This window comes from Mercenaria mercenaria, chromosome 4, assembly GCF_021730395.1.
Source record: "Mercenaria mercenaria strain notata chromosome 4, MADL_Memer_1, whole genome shotgun sequence".
Lineage (NCBI taxonomy): Eukaryota > Metazoa > Mollusca > Bivalvia > Venerida > Veneridae > Mercenaria > Mercenaria mercenaria.
The window spans coordinates 38287953-38309535 of NC_069364.1; the positions used below are offsets into that span (position 1 = coordinate 38287953).

At 34.2% G+C, this 21583-nt stretch overlaps 2 protein-coding genes across 2 annotated transcripts; both read left to right on the plus strand.

The window, feature by feature from the left end:
- The first annotated feature begins 9879 nt into the window (after positions 1-9879).
- Positions 9880-12285, plus strand: LOC123552819 (uncharacterized). Its single transcript, XM_053540952.1, has 2 exons — positions 9880-10010; positions 10367-12285. The coding sequence occupies exons 1-2, from the start codon at positions 9950-9952 to the stop codon at positions 11095-11097; spliced, it is 792 nt and encodes a 263-aa protein (XP_053396927.1). The 5' UTR covers positions 9880-9949; the 3' UTR covers positions 11098-12285.
- A 5903-nt stretch (positions 12286-18188) lies between these two features.
- LOC123552820 (uncharacterized) lies at positions 18189-21583 on the plus strand. The gene is made up of 3 exons (XM_053540951.1): positions 18189-18582; positions 18915-19774; positions 21265-21583. The coding sequence occupies exons 1-3, from the start codon at positions 18522-18524 to the stop codon at positions 21328-21330; spliced, it is 987 nt and encodes a 328-aa protein (XP_053396926.1). The 5' UTR covers positions 18189-18521; the 3' UTR covers positions 21331-21583.

Consider the following 21583-nt stretch of genomic DNA (forward strand, 5'->3'; position numbering starts at 1 on the left):
CCAATCTGCCAGCTGGTCAATGCTATTTCATAGTTTATATTAACACATGCTACACTAGATTAAGGTTTAGATACTGCTAACGTCTGTTCGAATGTATTCCTAAAGGAACGCCACCAATATGCTGTCGTTGTATTTTTACTACCTAAATTGAAAGAGAATACCATAGAAGATTCTTTCAAGAATTCGCTTGATCGGTTAGTACATTAGGTAACGGTTGGAATCCAGTTCCTGGTGTGGCATTCCTGTGCACCAAAAATGATCTGTTTCGATCAACAATGTCTTCTTTTCTTTATTTGTTAGACTTGTAACCAATTTTACTCTTGTCAAAGGTTGTAAAATTTAACTTCCTTTATGTAGAAATGGTATTTTGCGACATTAAGTTGTTAAAGCCAAAATAAAGTTAATTTTATTTGATTTAATAAACTAACTTATCTGTATAGTTTCACCATTCTAAGCATTCTCAATCTTTAAATTTTTAAATTTATCTGTATATTTTTCCAGACCACGTAAGTTGATCATCTACTTGACCAATCGCTTACCGTATAAGGCCTACAAATAATCTATAACCAGTAAATATCGAAGTACTATATGACGTCACTGTCAATTTATCGAGAGAAAAAAAGACAATTTCAAGTAAAAACAAACAACGAAACATTCCTAATTGCTGCATACATATATGTTTAAAAGCCAGGTCCAACTGTTTTACATTTCTCAATTTTACCGAGTTTTTCTGATGATTCATTTAATTTGCAGCGGATCTTGTGGAATTGTGCAGATCTATGTGTCGTAGGTCAAACATTAAGGTTTAGGAATATATCATCATAACATAGAAATATTTGATAAACAAACACCATCTTTACCAGCAATCACTATTGTACGATGGATACTTCAAATATTCTGAAAAGTTATATGCCCCTTTAAATAAAAATAAACAATTGCTGAAAACTTCGCGGTCTATCTGTTATGTGAAAATTCAGCACTAGGACAGCATTGCAACTACATCGAAAAGAAGATAATATTATGTAACAGTTCTTTGAAAATGGTGAGTTTTTAAAGGGCTGAACTGTCCGAAAGTGTGGCCCTTTTATGCAGTCCTTTTCTGGAATTCGATGTATATTAGTATACCGACAATTGTTTTGTAAAGTAAAATATACATTTTTTACAGGCTGTTCAATTTTCTTATGAAACAACTGTTTCTTTCTCTGATTTAGTGTTGTTTGATTTTTTTTCTCAAAATGTAAAGCTAAGCGTTAAGGTACTCCCTTATAGGAAAGCGCTTGTAAACGCAAATGACCAAAGATATATTAAAATCTATCATGTGCCACTAAGGCAAATTTAGTAAGGAGAAAATAAACAGCTATAATTATTCTTACAATTCTGCATGTCAAATATTTCCGAAAATCATCAGTATTACAATAAATGTATAAATTATTAATAATCATACCCCGTCAATTGTTTTGTATAAACTGAAAACTGTCCTGATCCCATTATGTATGCATGATATCACCTTGTCAATTAGGTATGTGGGTCAAAATAGAACTTGTACTCTCTAATGACCCGATCAATCACAAATATTACGAACAGCTGCGTACGAAAATCTGCTATCCCAATTCATTTTTTTTTCAGACAGGCTTCTCATTATAGGTCTAAATACCTGTAAAATTCTACTTGAAAACTGATTTGATTATTTTTCAAAATACCTACAGCCGGTGGATAAGTATTTTTATCTGGGCAAAACATTTACTATTTTGCAACAACTTCATAAGGAAAGATACTGGGTGTGTAATTGTTAATCTCAAAGTTTAGTGGCCAACACCAAGTTAATTAGGTATCATAAATAATTTTTTGTAACCTTCAAACTGTAGGGGTCATCTAGGAACCAACAGCAATCGTCCAATAGAGTTTTACCTGATCAGAAACCGTTTGGCTTTTCAATATCACTGTGACCTTAACATTTCCCTGATCTACTAACCTGCGTAACAAAATGGATCATTTACTTACCTTCAATCAGCATACAAAGTTTGAGAGTCATTTCCCGAAGCAGTAGATTCATTTATTGATCAGAAACTGTTTTCAGTCTAAAGGTCACTGTGTATTTGACACTTGACCAACTAATACCAAAAACAATAAGGGTGTGATCTAGTAACCACAGGCAATGATCAAAGTCAGACAACTTTGATTAGGTACTGATATCAAAGTTTCATGTGGAAAATCCTCTTTAAAGGGCTAGAGATAATCACTTTCTTAATGTACCAAAAACCTATCTGTCGGTCTGTTCAATGAAAGGGTTAAGGTGAACTCCCTTTAACAATAATTCAGTGAAATTCATACAAACCCCATGCAAGATGCCAGACCTTGTGTTCGAAACAAAATACTTTCTCACTTTATTGTACATAATGAATTAAGACAGTCCGCGCATAGTTTGTCACTTTGGCGTTGTAAGAATGTCACGGCCTCGCACCATTTACACTGGCACGAGCCTGATATATCTGAGTTCCAGGGGTTTACAATTGGACTATTCAATATACTCGTTAAGTCTTTTATTAGTACCACAAACAATATCGTACATCAACAACGGTTATCAAAAATTAACAATAACATATAATAAGTAATAGTACAGAATTAACAAATACAAATAAACATGTTTAATATAATGAAAGGTGAAAAGTTTAAGAAACTTGTAAAAATGAAAATCAGTTCTAAATTCTAACAAAGGACTTCGTGAACTTGTCAAAAAACAATAAGTGAAAAATGTTTGCTCATTACCGTATTTCTTTACTAAACTATGCAAAAATCATTCTAAAATTATAAGAAATAAAAAGTTAAACAAAATTCAAACTTACTGAACAATGCCACGTATTTCCCTCGTAAACTCAGAAAAACAAATCTATTCTAACAGACTAAAAAATATGTCTTTCGCTTTCAGTGTATAAATTCTTAATGTCCGTTTGGGCGATTTTTTGTACATGCGCGATGGCTATTGTTTTCAAAAATATATATTTGCGTAATAAGCAACCAATGAAAACTTGAAAAATACCCTTGGATACAAACCTAAGAATAGATTCCACCAAATATGGACAGTGCTTAATTAACATTTTTGACAAATTCCAAACAACAATGAAAATATTTTAGCAATTACGACTGTCAGATGCGATATTATACTAGAGATAAATTCAACCAACATTATCAGCCACTCCCCTTGTTAAAGATAAAAAAGGTCAGCAGGTCTCCTTACAGGCGTGTTGCCGTATTAGCCTGCCAGTACGACAAATATAATTATGGTATTTGTCGTTAATGACACATTATTTGTCATTCTGGCGTGTTGGCGTCCTTTAAAACAGTTAGAGCACCGATACGACAAGTATTGCCTTTGTCATATTGGCACACTAGTTCGTCATCCTGGCTTTGGCGCGTTTGAAGGACGCCAACACGTCAATACGCCACAAGGACAAATAAAGTGCCGATACGACAAATAGGGTATGTATGTCGTATTGGCGTGCTAACTGTCGATCTGTCAAATAAGAGCGATACGACAAATACATACATGTACTGTTTTTGTTGTATTGACGTTTGTTTGTTTGCCGTTTTGGCGCGCCAGAACAAAATGGCAGAAATCAGCTACCATATATTTGTCTTAATGTATTGTATCTTACCTAAATAATTATCTAGAAGTCAATACAAGATAGGATCACGTAAATGACTTAAAAAGCGGAAAATCGACAACCTTATCTAGATGTAAAGTCTTTCTTCAATTCTTCGGTAAAAGAAAAAAATACATTGTAAAAATATCGTTTAGGTTGAACCTGCAACAAAAATTTTTTTGGCAACTTTCAAAAATTTCGATTTGAGTTTTGAATATATAAATTTATATCATATAACTAATTACCAATTTAGTTCAGTCCACTTATGCAATGTTTGTAAGTTCATTTGATTAAAACGTAACGAGTGGTATTCTATCGTATCGACACCTGCCTCACTGACCACAAGACTGATTGTTACACTGATAAACCCATAGATATAACACTCCTAAAAACGCCAGCCTACCATACTTTATGAGAGATTCCAATCAAATTTAACAGAGTTTCTTGAGCAAACCAAGCGGGAAATCACATAACTGAATAATGGTAATAATGATAACATCCGACCAGATACCTCCTACAAACTTCTTTATTCATTTGTTTTCTACCTTGGTTATACCTTGATTTGCTTAAACGAATTTCTTGAACATTAATTAAAGCAATTATTAAAACAATTATCGTTAACTATTTCTGAAGCAATTATTAAAACAATTATCGTTAACTATTTCTGAGATATTTGAAATGTTGAAAATGGTAAGACCAATGGAAAACCCTTAAAGGTGGTCAATCACATTTAAACAACATTTAATGACATTTTTTACTTTTTGTATATTCTGGCAGAGAATTATTTAAGGAACAAAAAGACCGATTACATAGAGTTAGATTCCTATTTGAAATGTATATTTTATTATTTTTATAAAAATTTGTAATTACTCCCCTTTAATATGAAAGTATATAAAAAGCTGGGTATTTCTTTTTATTTCGATACTATGTCTAGTTTTACATTTGCATTTGATAGACATATCAACTATGGAACAATCTGAACCAAAATGCAAGTTTTAAAGCTGTTTGTAGCTTCTGAATTCATTTATTTCCAATCTATCTTGGTTGCGCAACCAAGATAGGCAAAGGGAGGTAATAATAATTTTTCAAACTTGCGTTTCTAATGAATTCCATCTAAATACATAATTTTTAATGCAAATATTTTACAAATATATTACAATATGTCTAATATTTATACATTTTCTTAGGCAAAGTATGTTTATCAAATTTATACTTATGATGAAATAACTCTATCTTGGTTGGGCAACCAGGATAGGAAAATGAAATTTTAAAAATACCTCCAGTGAAAATCTAATTTGTATTAAGTGTTAAGTGAACATAAATGAGTGTAAATGATCAGATGCTAAAGTTTCGAACAAATCCGTTACATGGCCAAAATCTGATTATCCACCTTTAAAACTTTTGCTTGTAATATCGAGCGTAATAAATATGTTAAAGTATCTTAATACAACAACTGTGGTACCACAGCCATTTAAATACTTTATCTTTATAGCAAGATGTTCTTTATTAAACTTTTATAATGAACTGTCCACCTTTCAATTTGTACCATTAACTGTCAAAAAGGGGTGCATACCAAAAAGATACTGACTGAGTGGCGAACAGTGCAAGTCATGATCAGACTGTACGGATGTGCAGGCTGATCATGACCTGCACTAATCGCAAATGACAGAATCAATTGTGTCCAGCATGTTCAGGGTTAAGGAGGGTCATAATATTCTATTCTGCGCATGTATGTTACAGTCATTTTCAGCAACAGGATAGCCGCGGGGTCAAAACCTGATGGCAAGGCTCAAATACTGGACAGAAAACAAACGAATAGTGACCTTTTTCTAAATCAATGCGATATAAATAGTGTGAAACTGAACCTCGCGCAAAATAATAAACGTGTTGTTTCAATGTTATGGTGGTATGAAATAACCGTAAAATTGATATAAAACATAGATTTATTTTGGAGATTATGTAAAATGTATATAAAGTGTCATTTTTTATGCAATATAGATAATACCGTGATATAAAGGAAATAAATATGTGTATCATGCGAAACTTGTTAGCAATTGTTTCCTTTAGTTAAATATCAAATAAAAAATATATGGATAAAACATAACAAGATTTTATCTACCACAGATGACAGGTGTTTTTTATGTGATATAATTATACCCACCTACGTATTAACGATTTTAGCATCATATAATTATGTTTATCGGGCAGCTACCACAGCACAGCACTGTATGGTAACTACAGTTTGGATTTGTCCAATATGGCATCTCAAAATAAACAAACAAACAAACAAAAATCAGTGGAACATCATATTAGTTCTTGAAGATATTTACAGATTTCACGTTTCGTTTTCAAACATTAGAAATCCTGGCAATGTCCAAAGAAATAATCGCCACCGTGACTGGCATTGCGATCTGAACGGTATTTCTTCTAAATTTATGGAATTTCTTCAGTTTCGTGTCAGTATGCATAAACTGCGATATGTACACAGTTCCTAAAGATTCAAAAGGACAAAACGTGGAATGTAGTGCAACGGTTTGGATATCGAGTTGGTAAGGCTATGTACCTGTTTGGATGACTTATTTGCGGTTTGGATAACCTTTTTAACTGGATAACCTTTTTAACGGGATATCCTTTTTAACTGCTAATTTTTGGAAAATGTAGGTTAGTGGCTCATGTTCAAATGATATCTTCCGATGAAAAAAGACCGTCTCAATAGCTCAGGTTTGAGTGCGGGAGGTCAGGGGTTCGATTTTGGCCTTTGTTGTTTTCATTTTTAATATTTTGATAACAATTATGCTGGGCTTCATTTATCCGAGTAGTAACGTCTTGCATCAATATGACATCATTTTCTCTTACCGGTTCTGGTTAATAACAGAATATACAGATCTTGAACTTCTTATTTGTTTAACTGGCAATCAAATCGAGCCATGTTAGAATAAAACATAATTACCAAAACAGGACGCCGGCGAACGGCTGCGTGCAATATTTAGCCCTACGTAATGTTTAAACAGAATTGGCAAAACTCCCTAGAACTGCAAAAAAAGGTGAAAATATGGTGGTATTTTTAAGTTGGTACGGTAGACGGCAAATAAACATTCTTGTATTGGATATCTTCTAAGCATTTAGCTGTTCTTTAATAAAGCAACTGACAAATGTAATAGACAAATAAACACTGAAAAAAATTGACTTGCCCCTCACCGATGTGAATTCGAAACCTGGCTTGGTGTGTTTAGTTTTTCATGTAAAAAAGCGTTCAGCTGGGTTACGAAAGGTAGCTCGCTCTACCAAGGCATTTAAAATAATTATTTCCCAATACATTCCTCAGTGTTCCATAACCATTTAAGCAGTCCAAGTATTCCTTCAGCTTTATCAGATCAAGTGGTTCCAACGTTGTTAGAGCGGTGAATTTTACGTAGAACAAGTGGAGAAATATGGACGAAATCAAACGTTTTTAGTCTTGTAAGTATCAATAAAAGCATTTTGTATCCGTTTTTTTATACCGAATTAAATGGAAGCACCTAGACCGTTTCTTAGTACTGTGTTCATTTAGCTGAGCATACCAAACTTTTTTCTTCTTGACCTCATACCGGTATCATGCCATCCACAAAAGAGCGAGAGAATGTTGTTACTCTTTGAAAACAAATTTTATCACTGTTATGACATGAAAGTACAAGGGATACTGTGATACAAAAATATTCAATCTTGCTTCCAGTTGCGTTTAAAAATGGCTGAAATCGAATAAATTTTGCCTCGAATATCAGAGTTAAAGGTAAGAAGGAAAAAGACAGATATGTTTGAATTATGAAAACGTATTATTAATATGAATTGAATGCATAATCTTATAATAAAAACCACAGTATTTCGTAATTAAAAATATTGAATTTAAGATGTTTGATACGAAAGAGTATGAGTGCCAGGTGTAGGTTATTTATTAACTCGAAATTTGGAGTTACGTATCTCGAGTTACTAAGTCGAAATTTTGAGTTATGTATCTCGAAATTTCGAGCTACTGTGTCGAAATTTCGAGTTATTGAGTCGAAATTTCGAGTAACGTATCTTGAAATTTTGAGTTACTTACTACAATAGTTTACATTAATGTATAGGTCCTGGCCAATATTAGGTACCTGGAGTATCCATCGGGTAGCCCTACAGGGACATATGATTAAGATGACCGGGCAGCGTTTGCTCATAAAAATATCACTATGTAAACCGTGGGTTCTTGGACAGACAGACAGATCGTCCATTCGCTCTAAATCCATTGACCTCTTAAAACCGGTCTAGCTGATAAAAGACAATTATTTGATTCACACCCTATAAACAACTTACTCCCCATCTTCCTGTTGCGACCGACCAAAAACTATAATCTGACCGCTGAAAGTTGGAAAAAAAGTATTTTAAAGTGATTAATGTGCTTTGTTGGTGTGTATATTTCTATTTTATTGGAAGTTGAACAGGATCTGTTTCTTTATATAATGTGTTAGTCTGATTATAGGTAAAATTATAACAAAACACTCGATTAATCACTGATTTTGTCCAGAAATAGGACATTGTTGGCGTCAAAAATACATGTTTTCTTAGTTGAAGAATGATCTACATATAAATCCCACTTTTTCGTGGATAAAGAAACAATGCAAGTTTGGTAAAATTAAATAAAATCATTGCTAAAACCTCCAATTTGTTTATAACCTTCAGTGAAAGAGCATTCGATGTGACGTCCTGGCTTTTTGCATGTTTGCTTGCAGTACTGTACAAATGTTTGCGACTTTCGTAAAAAAAAGACTGTATGCCTGTTAGCAACTGAGTTGTTTATTAAATATCGGCTCAGTTTCCCTTGTCCCTATAGTAATTCTTCATAATTATAACCCGCAAACGAAGTTAGAAGGAGGTGGAGTCACCATGTTGTCTGTCTGTCCGATCTGTTTGTATGTGTGTCCATGCAATTACTTGAATACTATTACACCTACTTCTCTCAAACTTCACATACACATAGGCAATATGTAGTTAATGCCCGACCTCTTCTTTTTCTTTTCTCTTTAAAGAGGTCAACGGTAAAAAAGGGTTCAATTTTCGTGTCCGTGCCGCCATAACTTCTTTATACATTGAGGGATTCTAAAATAACTTGGCACAAATGTTCACCATCATGAAACGATGTCCCGCGCACAAGACACAGTTCCCTAGCTCCAACGTCAAGGTCATGCTTAGAGGTCAAATTTCAAAATAGGGTCTGTCAGTTCATTTTTCGTGTCAGGGCCATAACGTCTTTATGCATGAAAGGATTCTGAAATAACTTGTTACAAATATTCACCACCATGAGTCGATGTGTAGCGCATAAGACACAGGGGCCCGTCTTATCAAACATAGTACGACTAAAATCGATAACAGGTCTGTGATATCTGTTTTCTTGGAATATGAACACATTATACAGAAAACATGGCTACCTGCCCGTGGGCCTACACATAAAATCTTGAACTCATGAAATTGGCAACGTGTTTTGTTACTGGTATCAAACAAAAGTGTTCAGACAAAAGTTTGGTCGTACGATACGATAAGATGTTTGATAAGACTGGCTGCTTCAGGGTCAAAACCACAAAATAAAAATAAAGGGTCCGTACCGTAACTTATGCTACCCGCTCACGTATCCTAATATACAATTGTATATAGCACTGGTACTTTTTATTTTTTAGAAATGGTTGCCATTATGGATTGGTCCAGGACGGCGAAAGCGGGGGTATAATTTAGCGACCGTTAGGCGGCAGCTCTAGCTTCTGTTAGATAGATAGAAATACGGTTTATAGGTGTTTGTTACACATTTAATGGAGAATGCGCGTTATTGTATAGGATATATACTAGTAAAACATTTCCCATAGGGTTCTAGTGTAAATTCGCAACATTTTAGATCCATGTGCTATACTGAAATCCATATATCATCGCAAACTACAATCAATAAGCTGTCAAAATATGAAAAGAAAATGGGGTGTTAGAAGATGAGAAATAAGTATGATGGTATTATTAATTGTCCGGTTAGAAATAAATAATTTTGATGTGTTAATAAAATTTGCATGAGAAAGCGTGTAAGTAGACTGGCAAAAGCTGACTAAAATTCGTGGTACCCTCAGCAATTATCTCCCCCAAATACACTTTACTGTAAAGGGAGACCACTACCCGCAGTGGGTTTCGCTGATGATTGACGCCCGTTAAATACGTCATGTAATTGTAGACGTCACGACACAGTAACTGCGTCTAAGCAACCAGTCTCGCAGACGTCTCTTTGAAACAGCCTTTAAATGTTCGAGTACATTCGTTGAAATATGGAAGAAGCTCAGCAGAATCAAAACGCAAACCAACAAGACAGTGCCCATCGGGTTACAGGTAAGGCAATTAAATGCAACATGTTCCTTCTTTTTGATGGGACGCGCCTCTAGATCTATGTAAAATTTGTCGAAAGTAAGGGAGTAGTTTCCTTTTTTCTCAATGCAAATACAGGATGTAAATGTAAAATGCAAAGTATTTAATTTCGTCATTTTTCATTGAACAACACGTGTAACTAAATAGCTATTTATTGCATAGGTTGTGTGTAAAATAGAATTAGGCCTAATTTACATGTTTTTATCAATATACTCACAAAACTTTTTCTTAAATAAATAGTTCACGTCTTGGGGATAGTACCTTAAGGTAAAGCAAAAGTATGCTTCTTAAATGAAATGACTCATTTTCTTAATGAACAGATATCCAAGAAAATAAATGCAGCAGTCCTAGGACAGGTAAAGGCGAGAAGGAGAATGAAAAGAAGAAGAAACCAAGAAAGAGGAAAAGATCTGCAAAACAGATAGAGAGATGGAAAAGATATAGAGAAAATAAATATAGAAATTATATGCACGATGCTGTCAATGGCCATGCTGACCCAGCTAAATGTGCATCATATGCAATGCCATATATTTATCCATTAATATGGCCTGTAATTAGGCCAGCTGACTTACCGATTTCTCGTGGCGTCTCATACGCAGACAATCGCTATGAAAGGCATGTCCCAGATACGCAAGCTTCAGGAGTTTCGCAACACTCGAAGTCAGTTTTGTCAGTCAATTACCCTGAGCAACAATATACGTCTGTTCGTGTAGGGGTCTCGGATACCCCGAAAGAAGATTTAATCCCGAAAGCTTCTACTGTAACAACAACAACCCCGGACATTGTTTCCAGTTTGAGAGCAGACGCGGAAGTTTTTGTTCCTGGCATGGCTGCAACATGCCTTGAACAACTTGTTCCCAACACCAATACCCCTGCTATGGAACAACTTGTTCCCAACACCAACACCCCTGCTACAGAACAACTTGTTCCCAACACCAACACGTCTGCTATGGAACGAGTTGGTCATCCAGGAGATGCAGAGCCGCAGAAGATAGACCCTCAACCAAAAACCGACGCGGACGTGTTCCCTCTGGAGAAGCAGGACCGCTAGATGAAATACCTAAGGTGTTTGAAACACCAGCCGAAGTATGTGAGACCCCACTGCCTTTACCAGAAACACGTCTACGTAATACTGATGTTCCTGCTAAACTCAAAACCGATCACGGCATTCACGATGAAGACATGTTCGGAATCCTGTCGGTCTATGCTGACAGCGGTCTTCACAACGAGTTTGATAAGGTAAGTTTTTTTGTGAGTTACAAGGCAGGGTTATACATTAAGGAGAGGACAACCGTAAGCTGACATAGCTTTCCGGCCAATTCCTAACTATTGTTCTGTAAATATTTCATGTATTTCTGAAATAAAATATGTTTAAATTAAATATTACTGCTATCTGGTTCGTTGAATCGATGAAAAGCTACTCTTAGGCGAAACCAATTAACAGATACCGGAATTATACATCAATATTATATTTATATTACAGTTCCGAGAAAGATATGATCAAAATTCTTTTGTAAAACTCTTTGTTTCAAGTTTTCCCAACCCTTGAAATTGACATTCTTGTTTCGTATCAGACTTGGTCGTGAACTGATTTTACTATTTAATGAATATACTACTTCATGCATATACATATATAATACATTATTTTATCGAATAAAAAAGGGTACAACTTTATGGTTATCAAGGTCAAGTTGAACTTGTCATAGCGGTCACATGTACAAAGCAGTTACTTGCTTCAAGCAGTCAGCTAACTTCCCAGATTGACTTTCTATAGCCTTACGCAGACGTTTACATGCCTTGCGCAACCACATTGTGTCGCTTCCTACACAGGTTATATTGATCAGCATTAAATGAGTTTTAATTGAGCGTCTTTTCTCCCTTTAATTATTGTTGATATTAACTGAAAAAAAAAAAAAGATTTTTAGTAAAACAGTAAAAGATTTCATACTCCGCAATTTGACATTTTAGGGATATCAGTATGAACAATTTCAAAAAAAAATGTTAAAAGATATATTCAAGATTCAAGTTGTTACTCATACCACCCTTGGATACCTTAATTTATATTTGGTTTTAAAACAAAAAGGAACTTTTCGGATAATCATTTGATGAAGATGGTAGGAGAGACGAATAATATTATTCTAGGACTTTTTCAACAAGCTCTTGATATCGCAAACTCGCGTGTGTGTATTTTTTCTCAAGTTTTGTTTTGTTTTATATTCTGATTACAGATGCTGTGCAGCAACAAAACGAAAGAAGACTTTGGTTACGTCTATTTTTCTATTTTAAATCTGTAAAATTTAAAAAAAAAATGTATAATAAAATTCATTTTATACTTAACATCTTATTTCTTTGATAATAATCATGCTGACCAGACTCATAAAACAAACTACAACACAGTGTTACCGTCCCTTTATTGGTACTCTAGGTCGTTACAATATTCCTGCGCGGAGGTTAAAAGATACCATTAAAAGGACCTATTAGATTTTGATAAATTGTCCAAAAATTAAGAAAAAACAGTAACTAAAAAAGTGTATTTATGTTTATTTTTGTTTGGTGTAACATCGCACCGACACAATTATAGGTCATAATTATGGCGACTTTCCAGCTTTGAATCCAACGCCCCGAGTCATGGAGGCTCGACCCACATCGATGAGGGGCAAGTGATTTGAAGCCAGCGACCTAGGCAATGAACTCCAAATACAACAGCAGAAAAGACCAAAGAATGTGTCGCAGATCAAATCATCCTCGAGACTTTATACTGGCTTGTGATCAAACCCAGGGTTCTTTGTTCAGATGCTTACATGTAAGACCATACGGGCTAAAGCCCTCGTGGTTTAATTCCTGCGCATTTGAAGTCTGAACTGTGATAAATAAGACAACAAACCACTCAAAAGCCTTGTTTATGACACACGGCTTGATGCAGATATTCCTTCAGCTTTATCAGATCAAGTGGTTCCAACGTTGTTAGAGTGGTGAATTTTACGCAGAACAAGTGGAGAAATATGGTTGAAATTATACGTTTTGGGTCTTGCAAGTATCATTAAAAGCATTTTGTACCCGTTTTATACCGAATTAAATGGAAATGGTCGGTGCACCTGGACCATGTCTTAGTACTGTGTTCATTTACCTAAGCATACCAAACTTTTTTCTTCTTGACCTCATATCATGCCATCCACAAAAGTGTGTGGGAATGTTCAGTGTGTCTCTTTGAAAGAAAATTTTATCACTGTTATGACATGAAAGTAGAAGGGATACTGTGAAACAAAAATATTTAATGTTGCTTCCAGTTGCGTTAAAAAATGGCTGAAATCGAATAAATTTTGCCTCGAATATCAGAGTTAAAGGTAAAAAGGAAAAGACAGATATGTTTAAATTAAAAAAAACGTATTATTAATATGTATTGGATGCATAGTTTTATAATACAAACCACAGTATTTCGTAATTCAAAATATTGAATTTAAGATCTTTGATACGAAAGAGCATTAGTACCAGGTGTAAGTTATTTATTAACTCGAAATTTCGAGTTAGGTATCTCGAGTTACTAAGTCGAAATTTTGAGTTATGTATCTCGAAATTTCGAGCTACTATGTCGAAATTTCGAGTTATTGAGTCGAAATTTCGAGTTACGTATCTTGAAATTTTGAGTTACTTACTACAATAGTTTACGTTGATGTTTATGTCCTGGCCAATATTAGGTACCTGGTGTATCCATCGGGTAGCCCTACAGGGTCATATGATTAAGATAACCGGGCAGCGTTTGCTCATAAATATATCACTATTTAAACCGTGAGTTCTTGGACAGACAGACAGATCGTCCATTCGCTCTAAATCCATTGACCTCTTAAAACCGGTCTAGCTGATAAAAGACAATTATTTGACTCACGCCCTATAAACAACTGTACTCCCCATCTTCCTGTTGCGACTGACCAACACTATAATCTGACCGCTGAAAGTTGGAAAAAAGTATTTTAAAGTGATTAATGTGTTTTGTTGGTGTGTATACTTCTATCTTAATGGAAGTTGAACAGGATTTGTTTCTTTATATAATGTGTTAGTCTGATTACAGGTAAAATTATAGCAAAACACTCGATTGATCACTGATTTTGTCCAGAAATAGCACATTGTTGGCGTCACAAATGCATGTTTCCTTAGTTGAAGAATGATCTACATATAAATCCCACTGTTTCGTGGATAAAGAAACAATGCTAGTTTGGTAAAATTAAATAAAATCATTGCTAAAAGATCCACTTTGTTTATAACCTTCAATGAAAGAGGATTCGGTGTGACGTCCTGACTGTATGAATGTTTGCTTGCAGTACTGTATAAATGCTTGCGACTTTCGTAAAAAAAAAAGACTGCATGCCTGTAAGCAACTAAGTTGTTTATTAAATATCGGCTCAATTTCCTTTGCTCCTGTAGTATTTCTATAACCCGCAAACGAAGTTGGAAGGAGATGGAGTCACCATGGTGTCTGTCTGTCTGTCTGGTCTGTTTGTATGTGTGCCTATGCAATTACTTGAATACTATTACATCTGCTTCTCTTAACCTTCATATACACATAAGCAATATGTAGTTAATGCTCGACCTCTTCTTTTTCTTTCTCTTTAAAGAGGTGAAAGGTAAATATGGACACATTATATAGAAAACATGCTACCTGCCCGTGGGCCTACACATGAAATCTTGAACACATGAAATTGGTAACGTGTTTTGTTACTGGTATCAAACAAGTGTTCAGACAAAAGTTTGGTCGTACGATACGATAAGATGTTTGATAAGACTGGCCAAAGCTGGTCCCTTGCTTCAGTGTCAAGACCACAAAATAAAAATAAAGGGTCCGTACCGTAACTTATGCTACTGGCTCACGCATCCTAATATAGAATTGTATATAGCACTGGTACTTTTTATTTTCAGAAATGGTTGCCATTATGAATTGGTCCAGGACGGCGAAAGCGGGGATCGTTAGGCGGCAGCTCTAGCTTCTATTAAGATAGAAATACGGTTTATAGGCGTTTATTACATATTTAATGGAGAATGCGCGTTATTGTATAGGATATATACCAGTAAAACATTTCCCATAGGGTTCTAGAGTAAATTCGCAACATTTTAGATCCATGTGCTATACTTTCTAAAATTTTAACCCATTGAAACCCATATGTCATCGCAAATTCTGACACGATCCGCAGCAATTGCTAATTAAACATATAGTGAAATCGCCTATATACATGAATCTACGATAAAATATGGTTGGCTGTTACATTTCACCCCCCTATGGTTGTGACATGAGAGATTCTTATTCAGTTCCATTACATACGAATTATTTCAGGACCAAACGTTTGAAAACAGCATTTCAATTCAATTCAATTCAATTCAATTCAATTTATTTTGATCATGGCATATTGCATGCATGTGATCATGACAACACAAGTAACAAAATATAACAGTCAAGAAACAGTTACATAAACATATGAACAGTATGCTCTCATAATAAGATAATGTAGTTAATTGTTACAAGTATCAGATTTGAAAATATTTTGCCTAACATTACAGTTACTAAATTATCTAAATCAAAAGAAATTTTACATGGAGGATGAATCTATCGAAAAGCAGCCAAAATAATTTTGCAAAATAAAGCTAGTTTAGTAAGTTTTGGTCTATTATTATTGTTCATGAGTTCCTCAAATTTGTAAACATTAGGGTGAATTCTGTAATAAGCTGCAATGTATTTCTTTCTGTCATCATTAAAAAAATTACATTCAAATAAGTAATGAAGCTCATCCCCTACAGAATTGGAATTACACAAATGACAGAGTCTCTGATTTTGTTCAATATCCATATATCGCCCTTTTTCAATTGGCAATTTGTGATTAGTAGTTCGAAATTTGCACAAAATAAAAGCTAAATTACTAGGAAGTAAATCAAGGTATTCTTCAAAACAATGGTTTGTCTTAAATAATCTGTATGCCAAACATTTAGAAGAGTTAAAAACATTGCTATTCCAATTCTGCAAAAACTGATCATACAACCTTGACTTCACTAAAGATTTGAAGTGAATAGTGTCATTTACAGATTGATTTGTAAAATACTCAGATAATCCTAATTCATCTAGACATTTTTCAATAGAAGATATCCATGGTGACTTGATAATATTATTAGAATGTAAACTATAAACAGTGTTAAATAAAACCTTACATATCTTTTCCTCCCTTGCATTAATAACTTTACTCCAATAACATAATAATCTGGATTTAACCAGTTAATGGGTTTTATACCCAATTCACCAAAAACCATACAATTTGGTGTGGAAGGTTTAAGTTTAAGTATAAACTTACAGTATTTTAATTGGAACTGTTCAATGATTCGAATATTCTCAAAGCATCATACTTCCGACCCATACAACAAAATAGGAGTAATCATAGAATCGAATAAATGAATCTGAATAGAAATTGGAAGGTTAAGTTTGCGAGATTTTGTAATTAAAGCGAACATAGCTTTTCTAGCCTGGCCAACCAGTCTTTTCTTTGTTTTTGAGAAGTTACCATTATAATTAAACTGTACCCCAAGATAAGAGAAGTCTTCTACAAGATCAAGTTTTATATTATCATAGAAAAATTCAAAATTTCTACTACCAATTTTAGATTTTGTAAACACAACAATTTTTGTTTTAGCAGCATTAACTTGTAAATTCCATAAGGCACAGTAATCTTGCATAGCATATAATGCATTTTGTAACTCAGTATGACTTTCAGCCAAGATCACAGTGTCATCAGCATATAATAATAGAAATAAGCGTAAGTATACTTCAACATCCTCATTGCTTAAGCAGTCAAATGTAGTTTTAGACAATGTGGATAACCCTTCAAACCTTGTAGACATATATGATGTAAGATCATTTAAAAATAGTGAAAATAAAACAGGCGAAAGATTTTCTCCCTGGCGTACACCAGTATCACTAGAAAAGAAATTAGATAGTGTATTACCAACTTTAACACATGATTTAGCTAGTGAATAGATCTACATGTTGTATATTATTCTTAAACATTTACCATCTATGTTGTTATTTAACAGTTTCCGCCATAGTGCTAATCTGTTAACAGAATCAAATGCCTTTTTATAATCAATAAAGGCACAAAAAAGTTTTTTCTTTTTACTTAAATAAAAATCTATAATAAGTTTCAAAGAGAACATATGATCTATTGTACTGTAACCTTTACGGAAGCCTGCTTGTTCTTCACATATTACATTATTACTTTCTAAAAAACAATTTAATCTATTATTCAGAACTGCCGTAAATAATTTACCGAAACAGCTTAGAATTGTTATACCACGATAATTATCTGGATTATTCATACTAGATCTACCTTTATTCTTAAAAATAGGTAAAATAATACCTTTACTCCAAATTTCGGGAAAAATGCCCGAATCCAAAATTATATTGAACAATTTACAAATAACTACAACAAACTCATCATTGTTACAATATTTCAAGTACTCATTCAATATATTATTTCAAAAACATAAATATGATAAAAAGTTATAGTGACGTTATGTGTAGGACCGTAAAACACGTTCTCATCTCTACGAGCAAATTCAGTTAGCTCAAGTATGATTAAGCGGTGACGTCATAAAAGTATGACATAAAGTATGACGTCATATAAAAGTTAAGCTCGTCACTGGTTACACAGGGTCAACTCGCCTAATTTGACGATTCTGTTCATAATTAGTTTGCAAGCTGTTAGATTACTAATTTATAAATACTTCTCAAAATTCTGATAAAAAAGAAACAAATATCTATACGTTCCATTAGCTATGCAACACTTTTTAACCATAGAGGGTAAAATTGTAACAGCATATGACCCAAATGACGTAAATACGCTGAAAATGTAGTACTGTAAAATGCGAATTATTTGCGTTGTTAGAATCGAAATAATAAATATGTTCCAATAATTTTATCAATTAATAAAACATGGGCAGTCGTTTGGATGCGAATAATTAAATCACTCGTGCTACGCACTCGTGATTTAATTATTACGCATATCATGCCCATATTTTATTTAACTGATAAAATATAGGAACAGATTTATTATTTCTTAACTACAATCAATAAGCTGTCAAAATATGAAAAGAAAACGGGGTGTTAGAAGATGAGGCATGAATATGATGGTATTATTTATTGTCCAGTTAAAAATGTTCAATGTATTTTGATGTGTTAATAAAATTTGCACGAGAAAGCATGTAGATCTAAGTAGACTGGCAAAAGTCGAGTGAAAATCGTGGTACCCTTAGCAATTATCTCTCCCAAATACACTTTACTGTAAAGGGAGACCACTACCCGCAGTGGATTTCGCTGATGATTGACGCCCGTTAAATACGTCACGTAATTGTAGACGTCACGACACAGTAACTGCGTCTAAGCAACCAGTCTCGCAGACGTCTCTTTGAAACAGCCTCTAAATGTTCAAGTATATTCGTTGAAATATGGAAGAAGCTCAGCAGAATCAAAACGAAAACCAACAAGACAGTGCCCCTCGGGTTACAGGTAGGCAATTAAATGAAACATGTTCCTTCTTTTCGATGGGACGCGCCTCTAAGTCTGTGTAAAATATGTCGAAAGTAACAGAGTAATTTCCGTTTTTCTCAATGCAAATACAAAATGTAAATGTAAAATGCAAAGTATATAATTTCGTCATTTTGCATTGAACAACACGTGCAACTAAAGAGCTAAAATGGAATCAGGCCTAATTTACATGTTTTTGTCAATATACTCCCAAAACCTTTTCTTAAATAAATAGTTCACGTCTTGAGGACAGTACCTTAAGGTAAAGCAAAGTATGCTTCTTAAATGAAATGACTCATTTTCTTAATGAACAGATATCCAAGAAAATAAATGCAGCAGTCCTAGGACAGGTAAAGGCGAGAAGGAAAATGAAAAGAAGAAGAAACCAAGAAAGAGGAAGAGATCTGCAAAACAGATAGAGAGATGGGACAGATATAGAGAAAATAAATATAGAAATTATATGCACGATGCTGTCAATGGCCATGCTGACCCAGCTAAATGTGCATCATATGCAATGCCATATATTTATCCATTAATATGGCCTGTAATTAGGCCAGCTGACTTACCGATTTCCCGTGGCGTCTCATACGCAGACACTCGCTATGAAAGGCATGTCCCAAATATGCAAGCTTCGGGAGTTCCGCAACACTCGAAGTCAGTTTTGTCAGTCAATGACCCTAAGCAACAATTTGATACGTCTGTTCGTGTAGGGGTCTCGGATACCCCGAAAGATGGTTTAATCCCGAAAGCTTCTACTGTATCAAAAACAACCCCAGAAATATTTTCCAGTTTGAGAGCAGACGCGGAAGTTTTTGTTCCTGGTACGGCTGCAGGATGCCTTGATCAACTTGTTCCCAACATCAACATCCCTGCTACAGAACGAGTTGGTCATCCAGGAGATACAAGGTTGCAGAAGATTGACCCTCAACCAAAAGCCGACGCGGACGTGTTTGTTCCCGCTGGAAAAGCAGGACCGCTAGATGAAATACCTAAGGTGTTTGAAACACCAGCCGAAGTAGGCCTATGTGAGACACCACTGCCTTTACCAGAAACACGTCTACGTAATACTGATGTTCCTACTAAACTCAAAACCGATCACGACATCCACGATGAAGACATGTTCGGAATCCTGTCGGTCTATGCTGACAGCAGTCTTCACAACGAGTTTGATAAGGTAAGTTTTTTTTAATGCAAACGAAATAATTGTAGGTAATTTATAGCACGAGATGTTTTCTTTCTTCGAAAATATACTCTTCTTGACATTTTTGTTAAACACAAAACTTCCTTATCCTTCCTAAAATCAAAACAATATCAGAAAATATTCATATTTGAACACAATGTCATTTAAATGAAAAGCAAGAAGGATAATTCATTATAGCAAGGAGGAAAATTATGATTATTTCTTTCTGGTTTTCATCTATTTGTAAGCCCTAGAAAATATCACCCACATTGAATGGGCCCCGAATGGGGCTAATTATGTTTAAAATGGGCGTTACAAGGCAGGGTTACACAATAATTTTTCCTTGCTGTATAATTGCAAGAAAATATGTTTCCACACCAATTTTTCATTTTTTTTTAAATAGATTTTGCTTCATGGTTCCAACAATTTCGAAAAAGACTTTTTATTAAATTTGTATTCGAAACCATGATCGTCGGATAGGTTACGATCTATTAACCCTTACCATGCTGGACATGATTGTATCTGCCTTTGCTACCAGTGTAGATCATGATCAGCCTTCACATCCGTGCAGTCTGATCATGATCAGCACTGATCTCTATTCAGTCAGTTTTTATTTTGTAAGCACCCCTTTAAACAGTTAATGGTAATGTTCAAACTGAAAGATGGTCAAGTTCACTATAGAAATTCAGCAGGGTAAGGGTTAAGATGAATGCTCACACTCGTAAGTTTCGTTCATAAATAAGAAACGTATTGTTGTCTTTCAAATATTACTGCTATCTGGTTCGTTGAATCGATAAAAAGCTACTCATAGGCGAAACCAATTAACAGATACCGGAATTATACATCAATATTATATTTATATTACAGTTCCGAGTAAGATATGATCAAAATTCTTTTGTAAAACTCTTTGTTTCAAGTTTTCTCAACCCTTGAAATTGACCTTCTTCTTTCGTATCAGACTTGGTCGTGAATTGATTTTACTATTTAATGAATATACTACTTCATGAATATACATATATAATACATTATTTTATCGAATAAAAAGGGTACAAGAAGATTTTTAGTGAAAGAGTAAAATATTTCATACTCCGCACTATGACATTTTAGGGATATCAATATAAACAATTTTTTTTTAAAAATGTTAAAAGATATATTCAAGATTCAAGTTGTTCATAATACCACCCTTGGATACCTTAATTTATATTTGGAGAACAGGAGAATTACAAGGCTAACTCCATTTTCATTCAACGTTTCGACTATTTATTAAGTCTTCATCAGGAAGTCAACAAATATGATATGAAATAAACAACGTCATGAATATATTTGGGTTTAAAACAAAGAGGAACTTTTCGGATAATCATTTGATGAAGATGGCAGGAGAGACGAATAATATTATTCTAGGACTTTTTCAACAAGCTCTTGATATCGCAAACTCGCATGTGTGTATTTTTCTCAAGTTTTTTTGTTTTATATTCTGATTACAGATGCTGTGCAGCAACACAACGAAAGAAGACTTTGGTTACGTCTATTTTTCTATTTTAAATCTGTAAAATTGTAAAACAAATGTATAATGAAATTCATTTTATACTTAACATCTTATTTCTTTGATAATAATCATGCTGACCAGACTCATAAAACAAACTACAACACAATGTTACTTCCCTTTATTGGTATTGTAGGTCGTTACAATATTCCTGCGCGGAGGTTAAAAGATACCATTAAAAGGACCTATTAGATTTTGACAAATTGTCCAAAAATTAAGAAAAAACAATAGGATCAAAGTTGCCCTGTATCGCCCATCTG

What these genes read in the sequence shown, in the direction of transcription:
- LOC123552819 (XM_053540952.1), top strand. Translation starts at nt 9,950, where the DNA reads ATGGAAGAAGCTCAGCAGAATCAAAACGCAAACCAACAAGACAGTGCC. An exon ending in CAGTGCCCATCGGGTTACAG is followed by an intron (nt 10,011 to 10,366) that starts GTAAGGCAATTA and finishes CTTAATGAACAG; the next exon opens with ATATCCAAGAAAATAAATGC.
- LOC123552820 (XM_053540951.1), top strand. Translation starts at nt 18,522, where the DNA reads ATGGAAGAAGCTCAGCAGAATCAAAACGAAAACCAACAAGACAGTGCC. An exon ending in CAGTGCCCCTCGGGTTACAG is followed by an intron (nt 18,583 to 18,914) that starts GTAGGCAATTAA and finishes CTTAATGAACAG; the next exon opens with ATATCCAAGAAAATAAATGC. An exon ending in TTCACAACGAGTTTGATAAG is followed by an intron (nt 19,775 to 21,264) that starts GTAAGTTTTTTT and finishes TTCTGATTACAG; the next exon opens with ATGCTGTGCAGCAACACAAC.